This window comes from Pinus tabuliformis, chromosome 3_1 (assembly GCF_031772625.1).
Source record: "Pinus tabuliformis cultivar Carrire ecotype Pingquan chromosome 3_1, CPIR1, whole genome shotgun sequence".
In the NCBI taxonomy this organism is placed as follows: Eukaryota; Viridiplantae; Streptophyta; class Pinopsida; order Pinales; family Pinaceae; genus Pinus; species Pinus tabuliformis.
The window spans coordinates 106971773-106982176 of record NC_142301.1 but is presented as its reverse complement, the minus strand read 5'-3'; the positions used below and the strand labels follow the sequence as shown (position 1 = coordinate 106982176).

At 42.2% G+C, this 10404-nt stretch overlaps 1 protein-coding gene across 1 annotated transcript; it reads left to right on the top strand.

Annotated features, from left to right (window-relative positions):
- Window positions 1–9467: 9467 nt before the first annotated feature.
- Window positions 9468–9965, top strand: LOC149185995 (uncharacterized). The gene has a single exon (XM_089409199.1). The coding sequence runs from the start codon at window positions 9468–9470 to the stop codon at window positions 9963–9965; it is 498 nt and encodes a 165-aa protein (XP_089265325.1).
- The last annotated feature ends 439 nt before the right edge of the window (window positions 9966–10404 follow it).

Genomic DNA, 10404 nt, shown 5'->3' with positions numbered 1-10404 from the left:
AGCATACCTACCCAGAGCTGTTTATAGCTGAAGGACATCGGGACGATGTCCAACTTCAGGGGGGCAAGATGTAATATCCCCAGGATTTTATAAATATTTTATTTACCATAGTTAAAAGGAAAAGAAACACACTGACGGATGATGGTTCTATATGCTGTATAAATTGATATTTTATTATGAGTAAATAAATAAATGAGTTCCTGGTCACGGGAATATTGTGTAACTTCTGAAGAGGGAAGTTATGTTCTTTTTTTTCTTGTTATTTTTTTTAATAAAATTAAAAAAGAAAAGAAACAGTTGCAAACCTAACTGCCTCCCTCTCCAATGTGGGTGACTTCAGAGGAAAAGGAAGGAAAGGGGGATTACTGTGCGGTAGAGGACCAACATAGGGCAAGAGAAAGGAAGCTTGCCAAGTTTGGTGATGACCAGATGGTAAGTGCGCAAACCGCAGAAAATTGTCAAGGGGGGTTTGTCCTTGAGTAAGCCAGGGGGGAGATTGGTCTCGAAGGACAATCTCGTGGTCGGGTGGTTGGCTGACTGCAGAAAGCAGTGGTGACACAATCTTGGAATTACTGATCGGATAGAAATCCAGGTACGAAGTGTTAACTTGAATCTCGTTAATATCTGCAGTGAACTGAAGAACTTCTTTTTGCAAATAGTTTTATTAGGAGACTTCAATTTATAGTTGTATTTAACAATATTTGCAGTGAATTTGAAGGATTATCTTCCTGTAAGTCAGTTTTATTGTCTTACTAGAGGACTTCGAGTAATGGTTGTACTAAACTAGAAGTTGAATTCTGTGAGTTAGCGTCATAAGTGGTCATTAAGTAGAGTTAGCGTGAACCCGAGGGTTTAAACCCTGGGGTCATAAGATGATAGTAGAATGGTAATGGGTACAGGGTTTTATTTAACATAGAATCAGAATAACTATCCTTTGTCTCCTACCTAATTTAAAGGTGGTACACGTGTTTTGTAATAGCTAGGCTGGGAAACTCCGTGGTAAAGAACGTGCACCGAAATCTAGAACAGAGCCATGCAATAGAAATCAATCAGGAAAAGAAAATTGTCCACATTAATAATTACGCTTAAAATTATGGCAATAAATTGTACATGACATAGAAAGATTAGGGAGGTCGGTAAATATTTCATTCTAACTAATTTACTTGTAACATTGCAATATAATTGACATCTTTCAGAACCAAGACAATTCTGTGAATGATAAAACAATGACTTTATGTGAGACAGAGCCACGGCGCGTTGTAGCCAGGGTTGACTTACAGTGCCATGGGACAACCACTCAAGAGCAGCATCTGAGCCTGAGTAGGCCAGACAACTTACTCAGGCGTGGCCAGAGTTAACACCCAGGTATTCCAAAACCCTTGAGTAGGGTATTTCAAACAACAAAACCTTAAAGAGCCAAAAGGAACCTGGCAGAGTGTTATTAAGCCTGTGGCTGCAAGCAGGTTGAAACCGAAAAATCAAATACAAGATACATTCGCAAACTGTGCATTGTAGTCAAATAATAAATAACCGATATCAGCCAACAGTTGGTCGAATCCGGTATCCATGATAAAAGATAAACCTCACATTCCATTTAACGCAAATACACCCTTAGAGCATGTAGTATAGGGACAGTAAAAGAATAAAAGTCAACAACTGAGTTTAACACCAGCATATTAATAATTTACATTACAATAATAAGAGAGAAGCATGCCGCAACATGACTATGTACAGTCGTGCCATAATCCAAGGGCCGGGGCAGGAACTAGAAATCATGGCCAAATGCCAAAAATTCTTATAGCAAGAGAAGTAAAACAACACACGTGAAACCTGATTTTTCTCTCAGGAGCTTCCATACTACTCGGCAATGACACAGTCCAAGAATACCCTTAGCCAACCTTCCATCAATTAATAAATGGAGACTTTCTATTTGAGGGCAGCCGAAGGAAACGTGCATACCTGGAACCCTGGATACGATGCAAGGAGGGTTTCCTTAGAGTAGAGTAGGCTCCTAACCTATATCCAACAACCAAGGCATGAAACAAAGTAAAAGACTGTGTCAGTATGGTGAGTTAGGAAAAAAAATTATGACAGTTCAGGAGAAGGAACACAGCGGCCACGAGTGGGAAGTCTACCTGAGTCGGATGGAGCCCTCATGAGCTAGACCAACCTTCAGAGCGTTGAAATGAACCATCACCTTTGAGACCCAAAATCTACAACCAAAAGAATGCAGGACGAGGTCACAAATATCACAAAACGGGGAGGTGGCTAACTTGGGAAAGCTCATAAAAATAACTTCACTGCAAGTCTGTTTACCTAAAGGTAGTAGGAGGCCTGGAATCGCAAGTAAGGGAGCCAGAACTGAGAAGTTGACAACCCGAGCGGCATGGGTTCAGCCTACCAGAGCTGGCTCTGTGGGGAGCAACCTTCCAAAGGAACTCCACCACCTTGAACTAGTGCATAGATTGAAAACCGCGAGTTTGTGACAACCATTGGATAGCAAGGTGAAATCACCACTGTCGATGATGGCAGGACTACCCACGGTGCTAACTCAAACGGCCAGCCACGTACAGGACGGACCGCCATATTTAATGGCACCTTACCTTTGCCATGTGAAGGCGGATGAACTACCAGTCATCCTGATGCTGTGTGGACAGCGATTGCATGTCATCCAAGCGACAAAGTAAATGAGCCACAAAGTCCTTACATTGGGACTGGGTAAAAATACATGAATGCATACAAATATGTGCCGAAAGTTAAACATTAGAACTTCTATTAAGGTTAAAGATATGTCAACGAGTCATGTGAGCGGGTGAGAGTAATTCTTACCATAGGAATTTTTTTTTGTTTGTTTGTTTTACCCAGGTAGGAGTCATTACAATTGGTATCAGAGCCCAGTTTCAAAACTGTGGCCTTTGGGAAGCATATCTTCATATTAAATAAACAGGGACAGATAACACTAACAGCATTTATTCCAGTTTAATTTTACAAGTTACGTTGTTTAAAAAAAAAGAAAATAGTTAAAGCATTAATCATCCTTCTTCCACTTTCCTTAGGTTGAGTACAGGGAAACGACAGACTATCAAGATGAGAAGAACAGACAATGTCTCCCCCAGGTTTCCGGTGGGTCAAGGGACTATAACGGGTCCTGAAAATAACCCAGAATTATGGGTACAACTTGGGGAAGAGGCCCGCAGTACGTACCGCGCCATACTTGAGACTGTGCAAGAGTTGAAAAATGAAATGGCTCGTCTACGTGAAGATAACGCAAGGTTAACTTTAGAACAGGAAAGGATTATAAAAAGCCTATCTGACAGGCAGAACCAACAACCACTGAATCCAAGTGCTGAGCAGCAAAGGGGGTCTGAGGAACGGGGTCACCATACAGGACCCGAAGGGACAGAAGGAAGGGAAGAGGAACAAGAGGAACGGTCTGATAATGTTTCCGAGCAACACACCTCCAAAAGGCAGCGGATAGAGTTGCAAGGGGAATTCCGCAAGATTAAACCACCGCATTTTGATGGAGAATTGGAGGAAGCTACGGAAGCATGGTTGATTAATATGAATAAATATTTCCAGTTATATGAGTATAACCACAACCTCAAAGCACGGTTGGCTATTTTTCAATTGCAGGGAAAGGCCACCCTGTGTTGGGAAGAAGTGAAAATTGTGAAAGGAGTAAGTGAGCAGAATATTACCTGGGAAAAATTCTAGAGGTACTTTAAAGAAAGATACTTGACTGAGCGTTTCTATGATGAGAAGGCTAGGGAATTCCATGACTTGCGATTGGGACAACAAACTATGGATGAATTTATTACTCGCTTTACTTCCTTACTATGTTATGTGCCTTATATTTGAGAGGAAAAGGAAAAAGTACAGAGGTTTGTCAGTAGTTTACCCCTGAGCATGAGAGAAAGAATCGAGTTTGACAATCCGAAGACCATGGATGAAGTAATACGTAAAGCCAGGATCTATTACCAGTAGAGTAAACAGAAGGGGGAGATTCCGGGGAAGAAATGGAATGATAAGAGAAACAACAAAATGACTGTAAGCAGTAAAGGGAGTCGTGGTAGTAGTAACAATAGTTTCGGCAAGGGACAGAACAACAGGAATTTACAGAAGAATTCGCTCAGATCCAAACTTGCTAATGAGTCTAGAATCAGCGAACAACCGGGAAATATGGATAGTGATGGGACAGCAAGGCCTCCGGTACAATGCTGGGGATGCGGTGGGCCTCACTACGTTAAAAATTGCCCACAGTGAAAGGGGACCGAACAGGTCTCTCAAATCCACGAAGCATCTACAGTCGGTGATGTAGGTTGTAGAAATTTTGAATAATTTAACACATATTCAATGGAGATTATCCTGATCATGTACTATTGCGGAATACATACATAATACATAATCTCCTCTACGTTGATCATCAATTTACAGAAGCAGAAACATTCACAGGCACACATAGAAGCATCAATCAAACTCATAAACACAGTATGTATCCCGGGGAAAGCATATCGCTAAAAACCCCACACTATCTGTATATTATATTGATTGAATCATTTAACATTACAAAGTACAATTCTTATCACAAGCAATCCAGTACCAGCTCCACTTGTTACACACAATACAGCTCAGATCTGATCTCCAAATCTATTTCACTGCTTGCCTGCCTCTCCAGCTCAATACCTGCTCAAGAACTGATGAGAATGGCTTACCAAAATCATATTTGACCTGCAAATAATCACTCACACTCTGTTGGATGTGACCACAAGCTACAATTCTTGATATTGGCCAATTCATTGGCATACTCAATCCCTCTGATTGTGCAAATCATCATGCACAACTGTAGTCACAACTAATAGCAATCTGATCCTCTAACACCTGTCCCTGCTGAACTGAACATGCACTGACATGCAACTAAGTTAACTGATGTATTCTATAGTTGCATTATGAGTTAGTAACTTGTGAATTAATTAATAACTAATTCACCCAACCCATCTCTAGTCTATTGATCAGTTAGACTAAATACAACCAGTTTAACAAAGCTAAACTGAACACAACTCCATCAACTGCACCTCCAGTCCACTGAACTGAACTCACTTGAGTTCTAACTGAAGTCCTGCATGCAAATATTAGTCATCCCATAGGTAACCACGTATTTCCCTCTGGGATCTACATGTACCACATCCGTAGCTCATCCTGAAGTGCTCCAAGAGAATAAGATCAAGTTTATAGTCCAAATATTATTATGAGACAATAATATTTGACTTTTCTATTTTTGACAGCCAGTCTAAAAATAGACTTTGATCACTCACACTGTGATCACTCACACTGTGGTCACCCACACTATGATCACCCACACTGTGATCACCCACACTGTGATAAAAAATAGAACTTGCGCCATAATTTGCCTGCGGGCCCACTTAGTGAAGGCGACTCTTTTCACTAAGCTCCATCATCTTATTGCAATCTCAATAATCATTTCTTGTTGCACACTTTTCAACACTCCCTCTCAACAAGAAAGGATTCCTCTCAAACTCGATCCTATAACTCTGGAATGTTCTCCATGCAACACATCTGGCCGGTCCACTTGCTCTGTCATCAAAGTCTCCGACTGTTATTGCCTCTGTCGACTGAATACTCTGCATCTCTGTGCTCTTCAGTATCTGACTACTCTAACCTCTGTCACTTTGATCTATGACTGCATTCATGCTGATGCTGGTTCTATCTCCTAGCATTGCATCCGCACTACACCTCCCAACTGACCTCCCTGTTGGCTAGAAACACCCTCTGATGCTGAAGCTCTACCTGCTGCTGACAAGTGCTCCCTCTCTGACATCTGCGCTACTGCAACATCTCCATGCATCTCACACCATTGCACACTTCTTTGTGCCACCTAGCACTGTGCAAAACACTTGTGCCTCTTGCATTGCTGCAGCCTGCTAGCTATGCGTTGTCTTGGGATTCCCTGCACTGTCGCTCTCTCTGCCGCTCCATCCGCATCTGTCTCTACCCAATCAGTCAGTTCCTGCTACTACACATCTGGGGCTCCCGTAGCAAAGTCTCATCCAAGAGGTTGGGTACCTCAAGGATCCTGCCCCTCCTCCTTGGGACAATCAATCCACATCACCCCACCTCCTACCTGGAGGTATGGCTGCATGCGATCCCTCAGCCCACCTGGCTCGAAGTTTCCCCCTACTGGAGGTCTCTGGATGAGTAGATGTCTCTACTCGATCTCCTCTCAGCTTCCCCTGTTGTGGCTCCTCCACAACCTCCTGAAGCTGCTGCACCAATCGTGGCTCCTCCACAATCGTCTGAGACTTCTTCTGGCTCTGCATGTTGAGAGGTAATATACATTCCCTCTCAACCACCAAGTCTCCATCAGTTGCCTCGCTACTCAAGGCTTTGCATGCATCTTGAACCTCAAGAGATTACAGGTTCTTGACCTGTGAACCAATTTGCTTCACCTGTCTGGTGATGATGTGTCTAAGGAAAACCTTTCCCTTACTGAAGACTACATCATAGCCTCTGTCTTCCAGCATCGTGATCGACACCAAGTTTCTCTTCAGTCCTAGTACATACTTGACATCGGTCAAGGTAAGGCGAGCTCCATGCTCCCTCTGAAAAATAACCGTGCCTACACCTGAGACACTATACTTCTCATCATTACCCATCCCTATGAGTATCTGGAGATCTTTCTCCTCCAAAGTACTGAACAAACTTTTGTCACTGGTCATGTGGAAAGAAGCTCCACTGTCAAGAAACCAACCACTTCCCATCATGGATGAAACCATGCATGCGAAGAGTATGAAATCCAACTCAAACTGTGAAGCAAGTGCCTCACCTTCATATCCTTCCCCAGATCCCTTCTTGGACTTCTTCTTTGGGCAATTAGTAGCATAATGGCCCAACTCATGACAACGAAAGCATCTCACCTTCGCCTTGTCAACCTTCTTCCCATCATTGGAAGAATTGGATTCAGAAAGAGAAACCTTCCCCTTCCCCTTCTTCGCCTTACTCGCTAAGGCATAGTTCTCCTCATCCTGCATGGATGAACAAAGGTCTCTGGTGCTCCGCCTGATCTCCTCCTGCACAATATCTGACCATAGTCTTTCCCATCCTGGAAATTTCTCCCAACCATTGACAGAGTCCTGATAGGAATGCCAACTCTTCGGAAGACCAAGGAGAGCCAAGCTCACCAAGTCCTCATCATCGACAGTAACCCCCACACTTCCCAGCTCATCTCGACACTGAGCGAACTTCGTGAGATACTTGGGCATACTGTCACCATTCTCGCATTTGATGTTTCTGAGTTTATCTTTGAGCGCCAACTTCCTCTGATCGCTCTTTCTTTGGAATAGATCTGTTAAAGCCTTCCACATTAGATATGGAGAAGTCTTTCCATGCAGGCTAGACACAATGTGATCCTTCACGCCCTCCAACAGAATCCTTCGACATTTTGCGGTCTTCTTTTGCCAAGCATCAGCTTGAGTAGCATCAGTAGGCTTTGGGACATCCGTCTCTATGAACTCCTTCAGCCCGTTATCATCCAATACTGCCTCCATCCTGTCCTTCCATGCAATATAGTTTGAGCTGCCCTCAAGGGCATACTCCAATCGCAATCATGTGAAAGACATCTGAGTTTTGACACTAAGAAAAAACACTGTTGCAAATTCGAATTCCACCAGCAACCAACTCAACTACCTCGGATCTAGGATTCGTGAGAACACAATATTTCTTGTACAAAATCGACTGTATGGGCATTCACTGGATATTTCATCTTCCAAAAGAAGGATGAATCCAGAGGCTACCTGGCCCGATTACAGACTCTGCCTGAAGAAATAGAATGTAAACACTTCCTGAATAGTAGATCAGATGATCAATCCTCGCTTGATATCCTGTAAAAATCTCTTCTACAAATCAAGCAACTCTGATACCATGTAGAAATTTTGAATAATTTAACACATATTCAATGGAGATTATCCTGATCATGTACTATTGTGGAATACATACATAATACATAATCTCCTCTACGTTGATCATCAATTTACAGAAGCAGAAGCTTTCATAGGAACACATAGAAGCATCAATCAAACTCATAAACACAGTATGTATCCCGGGGAAAGCATCTCGCTAAAATCCCCACACTATCTGTATATTATATTGATTGAATCATGTAACATTACAAAGTACAATGCTTATCACAAGCAATCCAGTACCAGCTCCACTTGTTACACACAATACAGCTCAGATCTGATCTCCAAATCTATTCCACTGCTTGCCTGCCTCTCCAGCTCAATACCTGCTCAAGAACTGATGAGAATGGCTTACCAAACTCGTATTTGACCTACAAATAATCACTCACACTCTGTTGGACGTGAGCATAGGCTACAATTCTTGATATTGGCCAATTCATTGGCATACTCAATCCCTCTGATTATGCAAATCATCATGCACAACTATAGTCACAACTGATAGCAATCTGATCCTCTGACACCTGTCCCTGCTGAACTGAATATGCACTGACATGCAACTAAGTTAACTAATGTATTCTATAATTGCATTATGAGTTAATAACTTGTGAATTAATTAATAACTAATTCACCCAACTCATCTCTAGTCTATTGATCAGTTAGACTAAATACATCCAGTTTAACAAAGCTAAACTGAACACAACTCCATCAACTGCACCTCCAGTCCACTAAACTCAACTCACTTGAGTTCTAACTGAAGTCCTGCATGCAAATATTAGTCATCCCATAGGTAACCACGTATTTCCCTCTGGGATCTGCATGTACCACATCTGTAGCTCATCTTGAAGTGCTCCAAGAGAATAAGATCAAGTTTATAGTCCAAATATTATTATGAGACAATAATATTTGACTTTTCTATTTTTGACATCCAGTCTAAAAATAGACTTTGATCACTCACACTGTGATCACTCACACTGTGGTCACCCACACTGTGATCACCCACACTATGATCACTCATACTGTGATCATCCACACTGTGATCAAAAATAGAACTTGCGCCATAATTTGCCTGCGGGCCCACTTAGTGAGGCGACTCTTTTCACTAAGCTCCATCATCTTGTTACAATCTCAACAAGCATTTCTTGTTGCACACTTTTCAACATAGGACGCAGCCTACCAAGAATTAATGCGACTCTGGAAGATTGTCAGGTGGAGTACTAGCTGACCATGGTGGAATTCGAAGGTAAAATCTCAGACCTTACTGTAACTGTTTTAATTGACCCCGGAGCCACATTAAGTTACATTAGTCCTAAGATTGTGGAGCATTGTAAATTGCAAACTATGAAATTTAGGAACCCATGGTTAGTACAGCTGGCAACAGGGGCCAAGCGAAGAGTACTAGCTAAGTTCGATAACTACCCCTTGCAGATAGCAGGATAGTCAATAAAGGCAAAATTGAATGTACTTCCCCTTGGTTCTTATGATGTCCTTATTGGCATGGATTGGCTAGAAAAACACTGGTCCCTAGTCAACTACAAAACAAAGACTATCTATTACGGGAATGAACTTGGTGAGAAACAGGAGCTGCAGGGGATTAAGCAATCAGTGCAGATTTGGCCAATAACTGCCTCTCAATTAGCAAAATGCATTAGAAAAGGGTGTCAGATCTATGCCATCCAAGTGGGATACGCTAACACGAAAGATAAAACAACCACTTTGGATAACATCCCTGTGATACAAGAATTTGCTGATGTGTTTCCAGAGGAGATTCCTGGATTTCCACCTAAGAGGGATATAGATTTTACTATCGAGTTGGTACCAGTGGCAGCACCGGTATCCCGAGCACCCTACAGAATGAGTACACCTGAGTTGACTGAGATAAAAATGCAGTTACAGGAACTGCTGGACAAAAATTACATCCGCCCCAGTGTATCTCCTTGGGGGGCTCCAGTGTTGTTTGTTAGAAAAAGGACGAGACCCTCCGCATGTGTATAGATTATCGTCAGTTGAATAAATTGACCATCAAAAACAAGTATCCTTTACCTCGGATTGATGAACTCTTTGATCAAGTGAAAGGAGCAACAATATTTTCCAAGATCGATCTACGATCATGTTATCACCAAATCCGGATTAAGGAGGAAGACATAGCCAAGACTACCTTTAGAACGAGGTACGGGCATTACGAGTTTGTTGTGCTACCCTTTGGGTTAACCAACTCCCCAACGACTTTTATGCGTTTAATGAACAACATATTCCACCAATATTTGGATAGATTTGTGCTGATCTTTATTGATAATATACTGATATATTCCCACACCATGGAAGAGCACAAGGAGCACCTCAGATTAGTGCTGCAAACCCTCCGGGAACACCGGTTATATGCCAAGTTCAGCAAGTGTGACTTTTTCAAGGAAGAAATACAGTACTTGGGCCA

What these genes read in the sequence shown, in the direction of transcription:
- LOC149185995 (XM_089409199.1), top strand. Translation starts at nt 9,468, where the DNA reads ATGGATTGGCTAGAAAAACACTGGTCCCTAGTCAACTACAAAACAAAG.